Below are 22,401 nucleotides of genomic sequence, written 5' to 3' on the forward strand. Positions count from 1 at the left end.
GCCAAAAACGATACATAGCAGGATATCTCAAAAAGGTGTTTTTTTTTTTTTTTGTATACTGAATCGAGGCTCGTGAAAGTGCTAACATTTATTTCACAAACAAATCAACCAGACAAACAAAATATATAAAAAGAGGGAGCGGAAGACAAGATGGGGAGAGAAGGGGAAGCACACAAACACAACATTTGAGAGCAGGGAGAAGTGTGGGAGGGAGAGGGCTTGGGGGGAGGAGGCGTGGGAAGGGGGGTGGGGGGGGGAGAGGTATAAAACAGAAGGGGACCAAGGACTTCCAGGACAGAAGTTGGTATTTCAAAAAAAAAAAAAAAAGTGTAGGATTTTGGGTGAAATTAGCGGGTGTTGTTGATGTTGTGGATCAAGTTGTGGATGTTGATCATCATCATCATCAAGATCAAATCAAGTTGTGGATGGATTTGGACGAAACTTGGTGGATCGGTTGGGTGTCTGACAAGGACGATTCGATTATATTTTGGTGAAGATTTGAATATGGATTCGGATATGATAATTATTTAATTTTTAAGTGACTTCACCATTGAGAGATAGGGACAAAAACGATACATAGGAGGATATCTCAAAAAGTTGTGGATGGATTTGGACGAAACTTGGTGGATCGGTTGGGTGTCTGACAAGGACGATTCGATTATATTTTGGTGAAGATGTGAATATGGATTCGGATATGATAATTATTTAATTTTTAAGTGATTCTTAACCATTGAGAGATAGGGACAAAAACGATACATAGCAGGATATCTCAAAAAGTTGTGGATGGATGATTTTGATTAAATGTGATTCTGTATTGTGATTTTCTGGTCTATTCAAGGATAAAAAACGTAAACTGTGCCATTCTAGTTGAAACTGCAATGGCCATAGTTATAGTTATAGGACGAAAATTAAACGTGGTAGCCATTTTTAATTACTTTAAAAATTATAGCACCCGAATCCGTATCTTCACTGTCGAATCAATTAATACTTGGCACACACCCAACATATACACCAAATTTCGTCCGAATCCGTCCACAACCTTTTGAGATATCGTGGTCACAAACAGACAGACAAACGGACAGTGTTGAAAACATAAGTAACCTCCATGCACCTTTGGTGATGGAGGTAAAAATCGATTTACAGATTGAATGTGACGTCATTCCACCGGTTTACAAAGTGCATCTGCGACGGCAAGGTAGTTGGCGTGAATGCAAAGGCCATTATGTATGACAGTTCGAGTCACCAAGAGCAGGCTTTAATATTCATTACGATGGACTGAAAGATCTGCTCAGTAGACTGGACAAGTATCCTCAACTTTGTAAAACTATCAACATAAATTCATGGAAATGTATCGCGTGCTTGCGTCTTTACGTCACGTCGTCGCATTACGCATTTACGTTTATTCAGGGGGCGTGGCGTACGCGGCGCCTTGCGTTCTCTGAAGACGCCGATGAAATCATAAAGAAGAAGAAGACTGATGTGCCTTAAGAGAAAGAAGAGCGCACTCACTTCGGCCTGCTCCATGGCCCGAGAGATGGGCTGAGGATGCTTGACGAGCCGGCGCTATGGCCGGCGGAGACCCCGGCAGCGCTGGCGGACTCGTCCCGTCGTCAGACGCGTCCGAAGCGGCGGCAGAGACCGAGAGCACATTTCACGTGTGCTATTGCTGCGACTCGTTTTCCTGTTACTGCGGATGCCGCAGCGGGTGCCTCCGGGCGCTCGGTCGCCGCTTCGGGTCCAGCGAGGACGGGTGCACGGCGCTGGACTTCGCGTGGGTCGTGGCGGCGCTCCTGGTGCTGCTGTCGGACGTGGCGACGGACGTGTGCCTGGCACTGGCGTACTACTCGAGCGAAGAGTACTCGTGCTTCGCCCTCACTCTGGGATTCGTGTTAGGACCCTCGTTGGCCGTGCAAGCTCTCAGCTTTTGCTGGTTTGTTCGGGACTATGGTCCAAGACCGTCCCGTCGCCCGCCGGGACGCCGCTGCTGCAGTGTGTGCGTGTGGTCTTGGCAAGCGGTGATTCATATCTTGCAGCTGGGACAAGTTTGGAGGTAACCGCTACCGGGACCACCACATTAGTCATTACGCTTTGTCTTGTCCCATACCCACTACACTACAGGACACCCACTTTACAACTGATCTTGTCCCATACCCCCAACAGGGACTCCCACATTACACCTGGTCTTGTCCCATACCTACTACAGGGACTCCCACATTACACCTGGTCTTGTCCCATCCCTACTACAGGGACACACATTTCAACTGGTCTTGTCCCATACCTACTACAGGGACACTCACATTTCAACTGGTTTTGTCCCATACCCACTACAGGGACATCTACATTACACCTGTTCTTGTCCCATACCCACTACAGGGACACCAACACAACACCTGTTCTTGTCCCATACCTACTACAGGACACCCACATTACACCTGGTCTTGTCCCATACCTACTACAGGGACACTCACATTTCAACTGGTCTTGTCCCATACCCACAACAGGGACTCCCACATTACACCGTACCTGGTCTTGTCCCATACCTACTACAGGACACCCACATTACATCTGGTCTTGTCCCATACCTACTACAGGGACACTCACATTTCAACTGGTCTTGTCCCATACCCACAACAGGGACTCCCACATTACACCTGGTTTTGGCCCATACCCACAACAGGGGCACCCACATTAGAACTGGTCTTGTCCCATACCCACTACAGGGACATCTACATTACACCTGGTCTTGTCCCATACCCACAACAGGGGCACCAACATTACACCTGGTCTTGTCCCATACCCACTACAGGGACATCTACATTACAACTGGTCTTGTCCCATACCCACGACAGGGACACCCACATTACAACTGGTCTTGTCCCATACCCACAACAGGGGCACCTACATTACACCTGGTCTTGTCCCATACCCACTACAGGGACACCCACATTACGACTGGTCTTGTCCCATACCCACTACAGGGACACCCACATTACATCTGGCCTTGTCCCATACCCACTACAGGGACACCCACATTACGACTGGTCTTGTCCCATACCCACTACAGGGACACCCACATTACACCTGGCCTTGTCCCATACCCGCCACAGGGACACCAACATTACAACTGGTCTTGTCCCATTACACCTGGTCTTGTCCCATACCCACTACAGGGACACCCACATTACACCTGGCCTTGTCCCATACCCACTACAGGGACACCCACATTACACCTGGCCTTGTCCCATACCCACTACAGGGACACCCACATTACAACTGGTCTTGTCCCATACCCGCCACAGGGACACCCACATTACACCTGGTCTTGTCCCATACCCACTACAGGGACACCCACATTACACCTGGCCTTGTCCCATACCCACTACAGGGACACCCACATTACGACTGGTCTTGTCCCATACCCACTACAGGGACACCAACATTCCGACTGGTCTTGTCCCATACCCGCCACAGGGACACCCACATTACAACTGGTCTTGTCCCATACCCACTACAGGGACACCCACATTACGACTGGTCTTGTCCCATACCCGCCACAGGGACACCAACATTACAACTGGTCTTGCCCCATACCCACTACAGGGACACCCACATTACACCTGGTCTTGTCCCATACCCGCCACAGGGACACCAACATTACAACTGGTCTTGCCCCATACCCACTACAGGGACACCCACATTACACCTGGTCTTGTCCCATACCCACTACAGGGACACCAACATTACAACTGGTCTTGCCCCATACCCACTACAGGGACACCAACATTACAACTGGTCTTGTCCCATACCCACTACAGGGACACCCACATTACGACTGGTCTTGTCCCATACCCGCCACAGGGACACCAACATTACAACTGGTCTTGCCCCATACCCACTACAGGGACACCCACATTACACCTGGTCTTGTCCCATACCCACCACAGGGACACCCACGTTACACCTGGTCTTGTCCCATACCCACTACAGGGACACCCACAGCCATGGACAGCTTTGTCACCATGAGTCGCGTTGGCAGCAGCGACAATATAAAAATGTTTGCCAAGAAATTCAAAGAGAGTAAAGGAACTTTTATCAGCAACATCGTCTATCCTGAAGTTCTAAGCTGAAGAAGAGGTACAAAATCATTCCATATTGTTTTCCAAAAAAAAAGCGTACAGTTGATATCACGATTTGAAACACGATGGAATAATATTTACCGATATGAACAGTGATGTGGTTTTTTAAATTAAAATTCTAAAAATACTGTTTAGGTTTTGATGATTTGCGTGTGATATTTAACGGATGTTTATATAAATCGTTTAAATAATCATTTGCGCCTCCCAATTGAAGCCCCGCCCTTTGGGCAGGTACCGTTGCTAGTTTGAATAATTCGCCATTTGGATGGGAATGAGGGTACGTGACCATATAGATTATAGGGTATTGTATTTCTCTTCAATAAACTTTTTATGTACAGCATACCTTTCAAACATTCTCTGCTTTATAGGTATGTTCGTGTTCTCTACCTGGGTGTTCGGAGTCAACGCCAGAAGACTTATCCATACCGCCGGCGTTTCCAGTGGGCACTCATGTACGAGTATGCTGATGTAAGCATGCTGAGGCTTTTGGAAGGCATGCTTGAGAGCGCCCCACAACTTGTGTTGCAACTGTCCATCATGCTGCAACATCGCCGTGTTGACGCCTTGCAATGCAAGTACCTTGGTATAATTTGGCACAAGAAGTCGCTGAGAAATTTCTTACTGTTGAAACTTCCTCATTGTCATTATCTGGAAATACACTACTGGTCAAAAGTTTTAGAACACTTCAATTTTTCCAGTTTTTATTGAAATTTAAGCAATTCAAGTCAAGTGAATAACCTGAAATGGTACCAAGGTAAGCAGTAAACTGCTCGAGGTAAAAAAAAGTTTAGGTTAGCAAAAACGGGAAAATAATGTAAATTGCACAGTTACATTGTAAAAAAAGGCCTTCTTCAGGGAACAAGTAATGGGTTAACAACTTACAGCTGTTCTGCAGCAATGTAAGTAAATTAAGCTTTGAAAGTTGATGCAAACAATTCCTACAGGTGTCCCAACCTCTGCTGATTACTTGATTACAAACCCCATGTCTGTATAAAAGCAGTATTGGAACAGACTGTTATTCCACCCTCTGAAGCATTATTTGGACAATATTGCACTGCAAGGAAGTAGTATATTGGAAACTGGAGGAAACTCTGACAGGAAGAGATCTGGCAGACCCAAAGCCACAACAGAATCAGAAGACAAGTTTCTGAGAGTCAACAGCTTGTGTGATAGGTGGCTCACAGGACAACAGCTTCAAGCACAGCTTAACACTGGTCGAAGTAAGGAAGTCTCAGTTTCAACTGTGAAGAGAAGACTTCGAGCTGCAGGTTTCACAGGTCGAGTGGCAATAAGAAAGCCATTACTGAGATGGCAAAATAAGAAAAGGAGGCTTGCCTGGGCCATGAAGTACCGCCAGTGGACTACTGAAGACTGGAAGAAGGTCACATGGACCGATGAATCAAAATTTTAAATCTTTGGTTCATCACGCAGGGTTTTTGTACGCCGTCGAGTAGGCGAAAGGATGGTTCCTCAGTGTGTGACACCAACTATCAAACATGGAGGAGGAAGCGTGATGGTCTGGGGCTCTTTTGCTGGATCCAGAGTCGGCGACTTGCACAGGGTGACTTGCACCCTGAACCAAAAGGGCTACCACAGCATTTTGCAGCGCCATGCAATACCCTCTGGTATACGCCTAGTTGGTCAGGGGTTCATCCTACAGCAAGATAATGACCCTAAACACACCTCCAGGCTATGTCAAAACTACCTTCGAGGAAAAGAACAAGACGGTAGGCTTCAAATCATGGAATGGCCAGCACAGTCTCCAGACTTAAACCCCATCGAGCTGGTTTGGGATGAACTGGGCAGAAGGGTGAAAGCAAAGCAACCTACAAGTGCAACACATTTGTGGGAACTTCTGCTACAGTGTTGGAAAGAACTTCCCGAACAATATTTGATTTCCATTGTAGAAAGAATGCCACGAGTGTGTTCGGCGGTTATATCTGCAAAAGGTGGCCACTTTGCTGAGTCAAAAATTTAAACTAAATTTTGTTAAACAAAATGATTCTATGATTTCTTTTTTTATCTCCAATTGATTAATTTGTTCTATGCTTAATTTCAGAGTGCATTGAGACATTAAACTGCGTAAATTTCAATAAAAACTGGAAAAATTGAGGTGTTCGAAAACTTTTGACCGGTAGTGTACATCCTTCTAATCCATCTGATAAAGTTATTCTTGCTTTTTATACTATTCAGTAGTTGTATACTCTCAACTAGGGTAGAACGTCATGGGGAGGGGGGAGGAGAGGGAGGATTAAAGAGGGTAGAAAAGATTTTGGTTTTGGATTGAGAATTATCTGAGATGGTGGTGAACTGTCTTGAAGACTTGGAGGGAAGAGTGAGATTGAAGAGAATGTGGAAGTTGGTTCTACTGGTGGGGGAGAGGGGTGGAAAAGAGGAAAGACTGAGTCAATGTGAGCAGTGATCCTGCATTTTGGGAGTTTCACCAGAAGGGGGTTGATGTTCTTGAAGGCCTTGGTTTGCGCAGTGTCTCGGCAAGATGTGAGGCAGGGGAGCTAGCCCAGGCGGGGAGCCAGTACTCTATCAAGCTGCGGATGAAAGCCTTGTCGCTAGATAGGAGTTCAGGTTAGGCAATGAAGGACTTTGTACGACGGAGAATGCCCAGTCGGCGGCTGGCTTTGGAGGCCAACTTTGAAATGTGGTTTATCAAGGAAGATCATGGCTGTGATATTGAGATGCAGGACATTGTTGAATGACTGAACTTCTTCAAGAGGATTGTTAAAGAAGTAGGTCGGAGGGTTTGCCAGACGTTTCTTTTGGAGAGTGATAGTGAGAGTGTGAGATTTGTCAGGATTGAAAGACATATTCCAAGTGTTTGACCAGCTTGTGATTTTGTCAGGTCTGCAGTCCTGGGGATAGTTTACGAGAGTCTGGTTCAATGTAGTGTGTTGTATACATTTTGATCAACTTTTTGCAGGAAAGTGTGTGTGTGCACATGCTTGTGCATGTGTGTGTGTTGTTAAAACAAGTTGTTTGCTTTAGAGGTGCAAAAGTTTGGCAATGCAAATATTGCTGAAGTACAGCATTTAACTCGATAGGGGCAACTAAAGTGGATTTGTATTTGGATAGTGATGCTGAAATAAGATTAAGGGGCAACCGAAGAGAGCATATGAGATGCAATAGGAATTTGTTTTCCCATTTAGAGAGTAGTTATGCATGTGGAATTATGGATTTATCAACTGGAAGCTAATAAGAGTAAGTTATTGAGTTAGTAATAAGGGAAGTAATCTGACATTATGATTGTTAGCCCTTCGTCAGTACAAATATTTTGACAATCCTTCTCAAGAGACAAAGTGAAAATGTGCCATTTTCCTGGATCGAAAGATGTTCCAAATGTTAGACCAGTATCTAATCATATCCAGGTCAGAAGAGAGGAAATGCACCATTGTGTGACTGGAATTTGGAATTCTGTGGTTTATAATGTGGAGTTTTTTCCATCTGAAAACAGGAAAGGGTGATTTTGAAAGCATTGCTGTCATTAATGTGCATGACGAACAGGACTAGGCCCAAGATGCTGCCTTGGGCTCTCCTGCCTCCCAGTAGAGGCAAAGAGGTTGCCGTCGAGAGATGCATGCTGACTTCCTGAGTAGAGTGCAAGTCAGTAAGCCAGGAAAGAAGGTAGTATTGTATTCCACAGGCAAAAGCTTGGCAAGCAAAGCAGGATGCCAGACTGCTGAATACTCAATATGTAGCCAAAGACATACCCGCGACCTCTTGTTTGCCATTTGTGACCTCAATACATTGATGAGAGAGAAGCTGCAGTATGTCCAGAGTTGAGAGGTTGGAACAGAAAGCAAACTGATGGTCAGAGATCAGGAATTTTGAAAAGAAGACGTGACTTCAGCAACAACGATTGCTTCCATGACTTTGCTTGCAATTTGAAGTAAGCTTACTGGCCTGTAAATCTGGTGTTGGCTTAACGGTTAAGGTGGCTGGCTTGAGATCTCAGCTCCTGTCATTCCGTTGAATTAATACCAGGTGGGTTGACTCAGCCTGTCATCTTTCCAAGGTCGACAAAATGAGTACCAGCTTATTAGGAAAAATGAGCCATTGGAGTATCCTGCGTCGGAGTGGCGACCCATCCAGGATTGTGCCCAATAGCCTAGGAAACTGCTCCGGCAGCCATATTTATCTGAAGATGCAAAAGGAGTGGTCTTGTTCTTCTTACTGGCCTGTAGTTTAGAAAAAAAAATTCTGTAGCCTTCTTGTATATTGGTGTGGGATGTGACTTCAGCAATCATTTGCTAGGGAATGTGGTTGTGCTGCAGGAGAAGAGGCTGAAGGAAATGGAGAATAAGTAAGAGCAAGATTTGAGAACACACAGGCACTGGAACCATCTGGGCCTGTCACCGAGGAAAAGTTAAGCCTGGCAAGAACTTTCTCTACTTTCTTAGGTGAAAAAGTAAATGTCCAGAAGGTAGTGGATACAACAACATGCATTTTAAATGTTGTTGTATCCACTACCTTCTGGACATTTACTTTTTTCACCTAAGAAAGTAGAGAAAGTTCTTGCCAGGCTTGAACTTTCTCTACTTTCTTAGGTGAAAAAAGTAAATGTCCAGAAGGTAGTGGATACAACAACATTTAAAATGCATGTTGTATCCACTACCTTCTGGACATTTACTTTTTCACCTAAGAAAGTGGAGAAAGTTCTTGCCAGGCTTAACTTTTCCTGGCAAGAACTTTCTCTACTTTCTTAGGTGAAAAAGTAAATGTCCAGAAGGTAGTGGATGCAAGAGGATAAAATTGGTAAAGAGATCGATAAAGTGAAACACCTATCAGACACGATATGACGAAAAGTATGCGGACACCCCTTCTAATTAGTGGATTCGACTATTTCAGCCACACCCATTGCTGACAGGTATATATAATCAAGCACACAGCCATGCAATCTTCATAGACAAACATTGGCAGTAGAATGGACCGTACTGAAGATCTCAGTGACTTTGAATGTGGCACCATCATAGGATGCCACCTTTCCAACAAGTCAGTCAAATTTCTGCCCTGCTAGAGCTGCACTGGTCAACTGTAAGTGCTGTTATTGTGAAGTGGAAACGTCTAGGAGCAACAACAGCTTATCTGCGAAGTGGGAGGCTACACAAGCTCACAGAACGGGACCGCTGAGTGCTGAAGCACGTAGCGTGTAAAAATCGTCTGTCCTCGGTTGCGACACTCACTACCGAGTTCCAAATGCCTCTGGAAGCAACGTCAGCACAACAACTGTTCGTCGGGAGCTTCATGAAATGGGTTTCCATGGCCGAGCAGCCGCACACAAGCTGAAGATCACCATGCGCAATGCCATGCGTCGGCTGGAGTGGTGTAAAGCTCGCCACCATTGGACTCTGGAGCAGTGGAAACGTGTTCTCTGGAGTGATGAATCATGCTTCACCATCTGGCAGTCCAACAGATGAATCTGGGTTTTGCGGATGCCAGGAGAACGCCACCTGCCCGAATGCATAGTGCCAACTGTGGTCAACATTGCCAACAACTGAATAATGGTCTGGGGCTGTTTTTCATCATTCGGGCTAGGCCCCTGAGTTCCAGTGAAGGGAAATCTTAACACTATAAAGCTCTAGACGCTGGTGGAACTTGTGCCACGGTGCATACAGGCCGGACTGGCCACACGTGGTGGCCCAACACCCTATAAAGTGATTTTTACATTGGTGTTTCTATTTTTCTGTCCACTACCTGTACATACACGAGCATACAGAGGTGGATACTGTGAGACCTGGGAGGGCTCCGTTCCACCTTCTGAAACCCGCATTTGGAGATACCAACCAACGACACACACACACACACACACACACACACACACACACACACACACACACACACACACACACACACACACACACACACACTCACGTTTTGGAAGCAAACACCAAGTTAAGTTTAGGCTTTCATCCTTGTAACGAGTCAAGCCATGCTGTTTAAGATTTGGGAAGCCATGGATGGGGGAGCATACATACACTGAGCTCTCTAACCTGTTGCTTGTCGGATGTTGTTTTTGGCTTGCCTGATGATGGGAATGCTTGCTGCGATTATGGAAACCCTGCTGCAAGCCTTCAGAATGACCTAAGGTTTTCTTCCAGCAGGAGTAAGCCTTCCAGGATGAGAAAGCAAGCTACTTGATAACTACTTCTTCGTCACAGGATTAATTGTACCTGGGCCTAGAGATTAGATATGATGGCTGCAGACAAGGATGGAATAAACCAGTGCATGAGAAAGAGCAGGCTTTTATGAAAGCTTTCCCCAAGTACAGTCAATACTGGAAGCAGAAGAGATGGAAGTCTGGTCCTTTTGCGAGGGGGTAAATTTCAATTCCTGCCAGCTGACCTGAGGAAATAACGAGATTCAATGATGATAATGCAAATCTTTAACAATAGTAAGTACAGAGATTAGTACTTTTACAAGAACCTGATCAGAGGAACCAGGCAGGGTGGAGGAGCAACAAATGTTGAATTCAAAGTTGGTCATTGCCAGGTTTACTTTATTTATTAACAAAAAGGTAGACTGTGAACAAATCTGTTTCTTGGATTTCTGGGATTGTTTCTTGGAACACTGTTTCTGGGATTTGAACCTGGGATCTTGCATAAAAAGTGAAAGTGCTTGTATCAGATGGTTTTCAATATGAGCATGTTTGAACTGCCCCTCGATCTTGGCGGATCATACAATTATAGTTTATGTGGCCGAATACATTTTGAATTGGACTTTAACCTGGTACTTTATCACTCACTCGCTTGCTCATCTGCTTTGCAGGCATTTCCTCCATCGCATCACTGCTTTCACTGGCAATTGTCCTGGCTGCTTACCACAAGGCTCTGCGCGACTCTCGGGGCGACAAGAACATAATGTCTTATCGCGGTGCTCTGCTGCATATTGCCTGGCGCTCGCTCACAATCTTCTCCCGTGTGCTCTCCTTTGCTCTCTTCGCCTCTGTGTTTCAGCTCTACTTCGTCATCTTCCTCGTGGTGCACTGGTGCCTCATGACTTTCTGGATCGTCACTGAGGAAACCGATTTCTGTGCCTCAAAATGGGAAGAAATACTTTTCAACATGCTTGTTGGAGTAGTTTATATCTTCTGTTGGTTTAGTGTTAAAGATGGGAAGATTCCACTTCGTATGGCCGTATTCTACCTGATTATACTCACAGAGAACGTGGTGCTGACTTTATCCTGGTATTTCTATCGTGACACTGCCGTCTCTGAGGCCTCGGCTGCCATGCTGCTCATATTCAACTTCCTGAGTTTTGCTGTGGGCATGGGGGTCATGTTCCTCTACTACGCAGCCTTTCACCCAAGTGGGCCACGCCTGAGATGGGTGCCGAGTTCCTGTTGTGCCACTATTCTTGCTGGCCTTGCCATGCCTCCGCCTTTGCCCCAGGCTATCTCTGCACCAGTCGTTCCGACGGTGGCACCGTGCGATGTCGAAGCTGGTGCCCGCGAGACACCAGTGTTTGAGGTGCGTCACGTGGCGGTCCCTACCGTGACCCAGCTGCAGCCTGACGGACCGGTGATACGTGTCGGGCTGCCCCGGAAGCGCTATCCGGCATGGGACACGCATTTCTTAGATCGGCGTCTGCGTGGCACCATCCGCTTACTCGAGTACACCACTCCAACCGCTTCGATTGTGCAGTATCGTGACGTCTCCATCAGATACGAGCTTTATGAGTATGAAACAAGCTTGTGAGCTCGTACATAACTTATTACAGTGGCAGGGAGGGTCATTTGTAGTTGAGGAAAGAGAATATATTACTTTAGAGCCTGTTTGATTATATATTTTTTCCATTTATTTATTTCTCAGAATCTGCTAGTCCAGCATCTATTGCTGATTGATGCTGTGATCTTGATAAATGCAAGATTAAAAGATTCAGTTTACCCACAGATGTCAGGTGTAGGATGGTAGTTGCTTGTACATGTTGTGTTTAATACTCTGAGTTGCTCTTCCCTTTGTGTGGGTTTGTGCTGAGTACCTACTCGTTGGATAACGCCTTCCTACTACGATGCGGTACGTGGGACGAGGTCCACGCCTGTTGTCGGGGCAGCGATCCGGCGCATTCATATTTAGTGGTGCTGAAACTTCATACAGAATGTTTGTCTCAAACAGCTCTCTCAAAGTTGTTACTCATGTAACAAGTTTCTTTTTATGCAATTATTGTAACACTTAATTTTTATTTCCAAAATATTTTTGGATATGCTTTCAGAACCAGCTTTTTCAGATTATATTTAGTGTTACTTTAAATCTATTTTTAACTTCATCATTGTCGTTCTTCCTGTAATAATATTTTAACTTTACTTTGAATGTACAGTACTGCTGAAACATTGTGCAATATTGAATTGAGGTGACAGCATTTTTTATACCAAATTATTGCAGATGCAGTGAATGTTGCATTGTATCCAGCAGAGGGTGTTACATGCCAGGTGGCGTTCCCTTATCCTCTTATCTGTTACGTTTTTTGTGTGTGAAAACGAAAATCGTAATCTGGACTCGAGGTTGTAATACCAAGTGTTGGCTTGCAGATCCAATACTGCTTTTACTCCTTTCACACTAGGAAAGGATTACCTAGTGCAAAAGCACACGCAGTACGTGTGGATTACATGCGGGTAAAGCACGTCGACGTGTTTTGCATTCATGGTAAGCACACTTGTTTGTTTTTAGTACGTACAACTCTTTGCCTTTTTTCACATTGTCCGTCCATCGTCTGCTTGCATGGCTGGCAATCTTGTTGTTGAGACGCTTGAGCTGTCTTTAAGTGTTTATTTATTTATTTATTTATCTGTGCACAATTGGAGTTGAAGCAGTTATTGCCTCTTCTGCACTGGTTCAACAAAGAACAGTGTTGGATATTGAGCCAGTGTTGGAAATGCACTTTTAAAACTTGACTTCATCAGTTTTACACAGAATTTGAGATACTTGCCTGTCAATAGTGATGTGACCTCTGCCACTTTGCCACAATGGGTGCAAAAGGATTTGACCCTTTCAGAATCCTTGTCGGACTCTTAAATTGAGAATCAACTTTTCTTTAAGCACCTGAAGATTAAACTCGATTGAGCAATTGTTTATGAAACAGGTGCAGGTGCGTGCACTGTCCATGATAATTGGTTGTCACATCGACAGGAAGATAGGCCAGCGAGCACTAACTGTTCTTAAATCTGCCTTATGTGTCCCAGTTTAGCTGGGCTATGGATATCTTCCAGTAAAACAAAAACCACTTGAATTGCGGATATACGAGCGATAAGTTGGAGAATCTACTCCCCCCTCCCTCCACTCCACCCAAAAACCCAACTTGCCTGATGCGAGTCTTGAGGTCGATTGTGGATCCGTATTGCCACACTATTTAGAAGGGTATACAATATCTAGCACATTTGTTCCCTGATGAAAGTCAACTCGTAATTCTAACTTTTCGAGCCCTTGCCTTTATGAGAAGGTCTTGTTTGAGTGTGGCACTGATGGGCATGTAGATCGTAAATGGAGGTTTCCTCCTTTTGGTGAGGTTGAAATTCCTATATATTATTATATCACAACCAATGAAGTATTTTTGCGTAAAGTTTTAGCGGTAGCAATATACATGCTTGCATTGTGTTGTGTATGTGTGCTGACATAATACAGCACGGAGTTCAAGCAACACTTATTCCACAATAGTCCCAAGACTACAGTGCTATCATCCAATAATCTAAAAAAGCTTGAATTTGTATGAACAACAACAAAAGTCTAACACGACAAAGTGGCATGAACAGCCTTTGCCTTTTTGTAGCCATCATCCTCTTTCCTGTCACCACTTGACCTCACAGCGTACAACCGTCGGTGCCGCACACCAGCCTGCACCACTGTCCGTGCCATGCATCACCTTGTAGGGTTTAGGACTTAGTCTACAGCCAAAATCGGGCAGTGCAGGCAGACCCTTAAAGATTGTCTCATTCATTAACAGTGGTTTCTGCTATTACACAAATACGTTCTTTTACTTGTGCCAGTTTAAACATGGATGAAACAATTTCTCCGATGTGGTTGCACACGATGTGTTTTTCATCACCTGTGACATTAATTGACATTGGAAGACCTCTCCAGCAATGTCGTATTACCATCGAATCACATGATTTCCTCAACCGGTGACCTTGTGCTACTCAAGTACCATTATCCACATTCTACTCGGTGTGAGAGCTCATTGGACGTCACTTGAAGGTCATTGGAAGTCAAGTAACACTGCTTTATATGGGCCTAACTGCAATGCAAAGTACAGCACAAATATGGCATTCCTGACATTAAACGTCATGTAAGAAGACTAGTGTTGATGGAGTACGTGATAATGATGCTGGTCTGCCATTGGCTTTTCCGGACGAGCCCATCATGGACCAGTGTCATTTGCTTCGATCTTGTGACGATTTGCTGCGACAAATATATTGATATTCTCATCTTTGGGAACCAGCACCTCGCCTCTTACCTCCTGCTGATTGTTGTGCAAAGTTACTGGCACATTTTGGCTCTTGGTTCGACGGATCCTCACGACGTTCTTTTTTTTAAATCACAATTTGCTTCATGCAGCCATACTGAGTGTCAGCCTGCACTTCCTGATTACTGTGATGTTGGTGCTAAAATTGGAACCACCACCTGATGCTTGCTGACGACCGAAAACAACTTTTACGACGCATTAATTTTGAATGTCTTTATTTATTATCCAGCGTCTACTATAGCCGTAGGATTTTTTTCTTTCCACCTCTGACAGTTTCAAGATTTTTTGGCTCTTCAAATTGGAAAGTTGATTAGCAATTTTTTTTTCATTATTCCAGCTGTTGCACACATTGGATACTGGAGTTTTTATTGCGTGTACGTCAGTCCTCGTGCATGTTTTGAAAGTTGGCTCGTTAGATCAATTTGTTGAATTTTTTTTTTGCAATGAGCTAACTGATGTACTAATTGCAAACAAAAAACAAAGCCGAAGCTTGCTTTCCTCCTGTTTGAAGTTTATCCATCCGTTGCTCTTTTATGTCGTGGCGGAGAGGTAGTTGTCATCGTTTTACGCGATGTGTAACAAATTTAAAAACAGCACGCTCTGTTGATGCATTTTCTTGATTTGTTTCCGATAACCTCGTGAGATTTTGAAATCTCCCTCGATTTGACTTGAGATCTTTTCTCGGTATGAAAGATACCTGGTTGATCCGTGCGGAAGTCTGTGCATTCACCAAGGTGTGCACAAATCTGGGTATGGAGGTCTACATCGCATTTATGTTCAGTGTAAGGCAGTTTCCTTTTTCGTCTTTCTGGCCTCTTTTCCTCCACAAAGGGGAGTTTTGATCTTTTGCATTTCTGGGTGATTTTTACACACTTTTATTTTACTTCATCTGGACTTTGTTTGTCCCGTTTCAAATCTTTGAGCCAATCGTTTTCTAGGTTCCATACATCCTTGAGAGCTGAAATTTGGCCCACAGTCCTCTTATCTGGTACATTTTCATCTATCAAAATTTAATTTAAAAAAATAGGTTTAAAACTTTTTAAAAATAAAAGTGTGTAGCCCTAAAACATGTTTTTTTGTTTTTGTTTACATGTTACATCAAATTGAATTGGCCTAAAAACATTGATACAGCAAAGTTAGGGCTAGAAACCTTGCATATATTTTGGCTGCAGTTAATTTTGGCAACATATTACATCAGCATTTACTATTTACTTACCCTTGTAATGGCCAGATTAATTTGTCAGCCCAGTTTTAGATAATTTTATCGCCTCCAGAATTAAACTTGCTTATTGTTGGCCTTGTAGCTAAATATTCAAATCAACTTTTAAAATGCAATCCTAATCTTGATCAAAATTTGAATTTGGTGAATTGCTCGAAGCTGTTCCTTCAAACAGTCTTCCATCTCGACTATGGAAGTAAACCTTCCATATATTTGGTCTTGCCCATTCCCGAAGGGAAGGGTGGTGCTATTGTAATCCGTCTGTGCCAGTCCGTGTGAGTCTGCACGCAGATCTACTTTAACATAGATTGGTCATTCCCAGACCTGATGTAATCAACAAACCCCAGCATGGCTCTGTCTTGTTCACTTTGAAGTGATGCTTGCATTTGTTCAGCAAACTTATTTTTGATTGTGTTTCCAGTCAGTTTTTCTGTTTTTATTTGTTTGAGCCAAAATTTTCCAAATTATAGACTGTGGATTTGTAGCAACCAGGAACGGAAATGTGTACAATGTGTTTCTGAAAAAGCTACTCTAGAAATGCATAGCAGTGGCTTTCTACAGGACTAGCAAGCTTTGTTAAAGTTGAACACTCCTCTGAAACGGTTGGTGCTATAACGCAGTATTATTTTGTATTGCGCTTATTGTGATTACACTTAATCCTGGTCACCTTGATCCTGTCCTGCATATTTGTCTGTACATTTCATGGTGGCACACAAACAGGCAATGGCTTTTCGTAAAAAAACAAAAACCACTTCAGGTGCATTTCTAATACACTGATCTAAGCTTATGGTGCTTGAAACACTTGGTTTCAATTGTTGACATTTTGTTCTTGTCAAGTGATGTTAATCGGTGTAAAACAGAGTGGTTATCAAACCAGCGAACTCGCCATGGTGCTGTAAAGGTAACGTGTTAACACTCTATGAAGCACCATAACCTCAATGACTTGCACCTTCGAATGCTCTCGCTACGTCGGTCACATGGCCGCCATCATGCCGTGCTGGCATCGTTGTTTGCTCATGGCTGCTGTAGTTCATCGACGTGAACTTGCATCCATTGCAGTTGTCCATGTCTGAGTCACATAGCATCTCCTCTGCCTCACATCATTCTCCTGATAAACAGCTGTACTGTATTATGTGCACATGTTTAATTACTCGGTGTTATTAGTAAAATTGATAATCTCCACCCCGATCATATTCTGTCGTCTTTACTGCTGATTTTTCAAGCTCCTGAGTCTCTTCGCTCATCCAAACCTCTATTTTCTCTCAATAGTCTTTACCTCCAGTATGTCCAGTAGATGTATGTCGATGAAAGCGCAAATATTGTTTCTCACATCTTCTAATGCCTCTTCCCGAGAGGGAATGTTTTTAAACCTTTTTATTTTTTCTGACTCGTTTCTGATGTTAAATGGCAGTACTGTTACATTTTACTGGTGCTATTTTACAGATAAACACTATAGTTTGCTTGGTACCTGTTGGTTTACCAGCAATGCAGACTTTTCTTCCGTGTGTCGTCACTGCCTCGGCTGCTTTCATTGTTATAATTTATTTGTTAATGCCAGTTCTGTACAATTAATAGTATTCATGATACATAGACTACACAGGGTGTGTTTAAAGCAAGTTTGTGCTGAGGCTTTTTATGGGCTAACTTTTGTTCTTCATGGAGTGACAAAGAAGGTAGTTTGTTTGTATGGTTTTGGGTTATAGGGAAGCTGTTTTGGGGGGGTTTGAGATGGGGAGTGGTTGGGTTTATGGTTTTGGAAGAAGGTGAATGGTTTGTTTTGTACTTTTGGTACATAGCAAGCAGTTGGTTTTGGATGGGGAGTATTGGGTTTGGGGGAGGCTTGGATTGAGTGGTTGCTTTTTGGAGTGATGAGTGGTTGCTTGTGGAGGGGAGGGTTGAGCAGTTGCTTTTGGCAGGGGTTAGTTTGTGCAGTTGGTATTGGGGGTGAGGGGTTTGAGCGATTGGTTTTGGGAGGCGTGCCTGTGGTTGAGTTGTTGCTTTTTGGGGGAAGGAGGTTGAGTTGTTGCTTTTTTGGGGAAGGAGGTTGAGTTGTTGGTTGTGGGCAGTTAAGTGGTTGGTTGGGGGGAGGGGGAGGTTAGCGGTAGGTTTTGGGATGGAGGGGGGTTTAGACAGTTGGTTTTTGGGTGAGGGGTTGGTTGGTGGGTGGGTTGAGCGGCTAGTTTTGACATTTTTTTGGAGGATGGATAATAATTGGATTCACAGTTCATTTCCACACCACTACTTTTTGTTTTCCAATTTTTCCAGCAGGTGGCAATGGAATGAGTTTACGTGGCATGTAAATTCAAGCCCTAAAGTTTGAATTTTTCAGTAATCGATTACATACACCTCACTGCTGCAAAAGAACCACCAACCAAACTTTTACCAATCCTTTGCCCCCACCTCCACCCCACAGAATGACCTCCATGTTGTTTCTATTTTTGTACAACCACGATTGTGATGTTTTGCATGCTGTCGTGACTTTTGTCTACAGTTGCTCCTCTCTCTCTCCACTCGGGTTCTTGGTCTTCTTCTGGTTTATGATTTTCTCTGCATGGAATTACAATTCCAACATCACAGTGGTGCTCCAGGCTAGCCATCCCGTGACGGTTACAATATGGTGCTCTATTTGTATACAAAGACAGGTTTGTATACGAACCAGCAGCATATTTAGGGGAAAATAAACCAATGTTTTAAATTTCAGATTCTCCTATCCTGCTCTTCAGCTGGACTGTCTCACTGTAACACATCACTACAGTGCATTATCACTTGTGTGCTAAGGATTACTCCAGGTTGAACGACTAACATTGTTGCTTCTTTAATTGGTGCATTTTATGGGAATATTTTGGAAGGGCTGGTATTACACAAGCAACGGTTTCAGATTCACAATAATTGTTGTTCTCCGATGGGAATATAGAAATATAATATATAAACAGCAGCAAAAGAAAACGATAGCTTTCCCAGTGCTTCGTTTGCTCTCCTTGTATTTCCAATGTCGGTCGCTGGGCCCCTGAGCAGCGCTCCAGTGACCTGCCTGTAAACGACGTGCTTGTGCTCTTCCCCTGGTATTCTGTCGTTTGGTGACACGTTTTCAGATGGGGGGGGGGGGGGGGGCTTGGCGATTTACGGTAAACATTTGCATTTGTAGAGTACACGTCTCGCCTGTGGTTACTGTATGTTGAGTCTCGTCAATGGTGTGCAAATGTGCATGGCATAAGGGCCTAGCTTTCCGAGTACAATATTGAGGAATGTGACACGTTTTAGATTATCAAACGGTCGTCGTTACTTTGAGATGTCCCTTCGAGTACTTGTGCGCTGTGTGTAGATGGATTTTTTGCGGAGTGTCTGAGATAACTTGCTATTTATTGGCTTTATCATCCATCCGTGATGTGATGGTGCCAACACGAGACGGTCGTACTCAGTAACTAAGGTGTTCGGTTCGAGTCTCCAGACATTTGTTTGGTTTGAAGTTGCACCCATTGATGGACCTGCTATGTACCTGTTTTTTTTGTTGTTGTTTTTTTGTATTATTACTGGATGGAGGATTATTTGGAGTCGGGTGGAGCAAGCTGCTCAAATGTGTTTTGCTGCTTGATAATTGTGGAGTTGATTAGAGGTGTGGGGGATATCCCTTTGCATTTCAACAGATTATAGTTGTGACGAAATTGTCATGCAAGGCTAAGTTTTTGTATGAGGCTTCCTTTTAACTTGCAGCAGCAAACCTGTACCGCCTTTGTGTTCAACGATTGCTGAATGCACAGCATTGCTGATCAGGTGACTGAATACAACTAAACGGTACATACTATATACAGGTAGCTGTGAAACTTTGCCCAAACGAATCGTCTTCCCTTCAAAAACATTCTGCTGCTGAACTTTCAGAGTAGTATTGGGGACGAGAGAGGTCTTTAGCCGAGCAAGCATGAGCTGCGGGAAGCCTTCAACATTTCGTTTAAAGGCCACCAAAGCATTCCTTTCCTGGGCCCATTGCTTGATCAATCTCTTTGATGGTTAAGAATTTGACTCGAAAGCTTTGGGAACATTTAGCACAATACAAACGTATATCGACCAGGCTTGTTTTTTGGCACAAACACGAGTTGTGTGACGTGAGCACATTTTGGCACAAGACGGTCCCGACGCTGGGTGAGGGGTTGATGTTCCTCCGAGCAGCGTGGGAGTCGTCACTTACAATCTTTATGAAATGTGACGTTATAGTTTGGTTGTACCAAGTCGAGGATGCACATGGTGCAATAAAGCTACCGCCCGCTGCAATTGCACAGAAGATGCCAGCGGTTTATCTGCTCCTGCGTGTTATTTCAAGATTCAAATAGGCTTGCACAGTGTTATCGACGAAGAATCGGCAATATTTTGTCGATGCGGAAGGCCTTTATTTCCTTGTAAGACGTTGAGCAGCCAGATCGTTGCGAAGCGCAATGCCGATGGACAGTTGTGTGATGTAAATCTTAAATATGCACCATGTGTTGTACGATGATCGAGCCGAGCGAGTATGTTGGCTGTTCTGTTGACGTTAAATGGTAGTTGAAGACCAGACGTTGCATTGCCTTTGTGAATGGATGCCATGAGCTTTGTGCATTCGAGTCAAGTGGAATATGGTAAGCTATCCTTGTTGATGTCGTGGAAAGGCAGTAAAAAAACCCTGAAAAAATGAATGTCAATATTACATTTGTTTGCCTTTTATTTGTCCCACATCTGTACATGGAATACTTGACCTAATAAATGCTTTTAGCGTTATACTACGTTCTGGAGTGAACCTTTTTTTGTGTGTGACCTGCATTTATTTATTTCTGCTCATTTAGAAATTTGGACTATCTGCTATGTAGGAGGAATGGTTCAAGCCAAAGGGCTGTGGTGACAACACGCTGCCAAGGGGAGTTGCCATCCCTCTACCAGCAGCAGTTATGGCAGGAATTTGGAATTTGCTCAGGGCGCCAGCGATAACTCGCCTACTTTTCGTGAAGGACACCGTGGAGTCTTTAACGTAACCAACTAAAGCTGGCAGATTGGATGCCAGCTTAATATCCATCCCAAGGGGCACATTACCTGCCTGTGAAACAAAGTGAAGACGGCTTTTAGCTGGGTTAGGATTTAACCCCAAGCTAGACAGCTTGGAGTCAAATGTGCATACATGTAGGCCAGGGATTGGCAACCCAAATAACAAGAAGAGCCATTTTATTCAAATTGGGTCATAAACATGATATCTTAAGAGCCGCAATACACGCAACTTCTGTTTCAATTTTTTATGCTTACATGATCGAGGCTCGTAGAAGAGCTAGAGCAGAATAGAAGGGAGCAAAATAAAAAGGGGGATACACCAACCCAACAGCAGAGTAGAGGTGAGAGTGAGTTCAAGGGGAAGGGGAGAGGGACACATCGGGATGACTAAGCTACAGACAAGCTAAATGAAACGGCAAGAAGAGGACTGGGTCGAACAAACGAAAAGGTGAGTGAGAGGAAGGAATATAACAGTAACCTGGAAAAAGGGGGTGTGCTTCTTGGGAATGGGGTCCTTTGGGATAGAAGAGATTCTGAGTATGAATGGGGGGGGGGGGGGGGTGACCTGAGGTAGTGGTGATCAGCTATATCAGTGGTTCTTAACCTTTTAAAGGCGCCGAACCCTAACGAAACCCACCGGACACTCGCGGAACCCCTCAAATTTGACAAAAAAATTAAGAAGAAGTGCATCTTAATGCGTTTTCTGTTCTTCTTTTCGGGAGGCGATCTGGGAAATGCGTGGTTTTGTTTTGGCAAGGGCCACCCTCAAATCATTTTCGCATGCAAGCCTGCTCCTTTTCTTTGTTTTAATGTCCACCAGTTTCGAAAACACATGCTCGCAGAGATACGTTGTAACGAACGGCGTGAGGATCTCAAGGGCAGTTTTAGCGATGTGAGAATACCCTTCCATTTGGCGGCACCAAAACGTTGAGAGCGTTGTTGTGCCGAAGAGTTGTTGTTGAGTCTGGCTCCGCTGAAGTTCGATGAGGTCGTCGAGGTATTGGTCGTTGACATCTGCCGTTGCAACGTCGAAAGTAAACGGCTGCCGCACCCATGCTGGGTATTGCTCTTGGTTGGGGAAGTAGCCGTCAAATGACTTTCCCAGCTCATCCAAGTGCGTGGCAATCGCTTGCTTCAGCTCCCCCGGTACAGCAGTGCCTCCAACTTCAGACTCATCTTCGATCCCGCTCACGCACTCGTCCAGTAGCGAAAAGTTCGCGAAGTTGTCGTTCTCTGTTCGCCGCCTCCACAATGGTAACTTCTTTCGGAAAGCGCTCAGCTTTTCTTCAGATTCGATGACATTCACTCCACCGCCCTGCATCTGGCAATTGAGATGATTGAGTGCATCGAAGATGTCAGCCAAGTACGCCAAGGCGAGGATGAACTCTGACTCTTGAAAGTGCATTGCATGGCAATGCTGGTGTTCTCGCAAAAACAGGGCTAATTCTACACGCAAGGCAAAAACACGGCTCACTACCTTCCCTCGTGATAACCATCGAACGTTAGAGTGGTAGAGAAGGACTTCGAATTCAGAGCTGATTTCATTGCACAGCTCTTTGAAGATGCGATGATTCA

At 44.3% G+C, this 22,401-nt stretch overlaps 1 protein-coding gene across 1 annotated transcript; it reads left to right on the top strand.

Annotated features, from left to right (window-relative positions):
• The first annotated feature begins 1,489 nt into the window (after positions 1-1,489).
• XKR6 (XK related 6) lies at positions 1,490-20,570 on the top strand. Its single transcript, XM_068100188.2, has 3 exons — positions 1,490-2,050; positions 4,505-4,719; positions 10,914-20,570. The coding sequence occupies exons 1-3, from the start codon at positions 1,566-1,568 to the stop codon at positions 11,840-11,842; spliced, it is 1,629 nt and encodes a 542-aa protein (XP_067956289.1). The 5' UTR covers positions 1,490-1,565; the 3' UTR covers positions 11,843-20,570.
• Positions 20,571-22,401: the final 1,831 nt, after the last annotated feature.

The sequence above is a fragment of the Myxine glutinosa genome, chromosome 11, assembly GCF_964187855.1.
Source record: "Myxine glutinosa chromosome 11, kmMyxGlut1.1, whole genome shotgun sequence".
Taxonomy (NCBI): Eukaryota; Metazoa; Chordata; class Myxini; order Myxiniformes; family Myxinidae; genus Myxine; species Myxine glutinosa.

Bases quoted from the DNA above. Each gene is read 5' to 3' on its own strand.
- XKR6 (XM_068100188.2), top strand. From the start codon at position 1,566: ATGGCCGGCGGAGACCCCGGCAGCGCTGGCGGACTCGTCCCGTCGTCA. The intron at 2,051-4,504 runs GTAACCGCTACC...TCTGCTTTATAG, and splicing joins CAGCTGGGACAAGTTTGGAG to GTATGTTCGTGTTCTCTACC. The intron at 4,720-10,913 runs GTATAATTTGGC...TCTGCTTTGCAG, and splicing joins CTTGCAATGCAAGTACCTTG to GCATTTCCTCCATCGCATCA.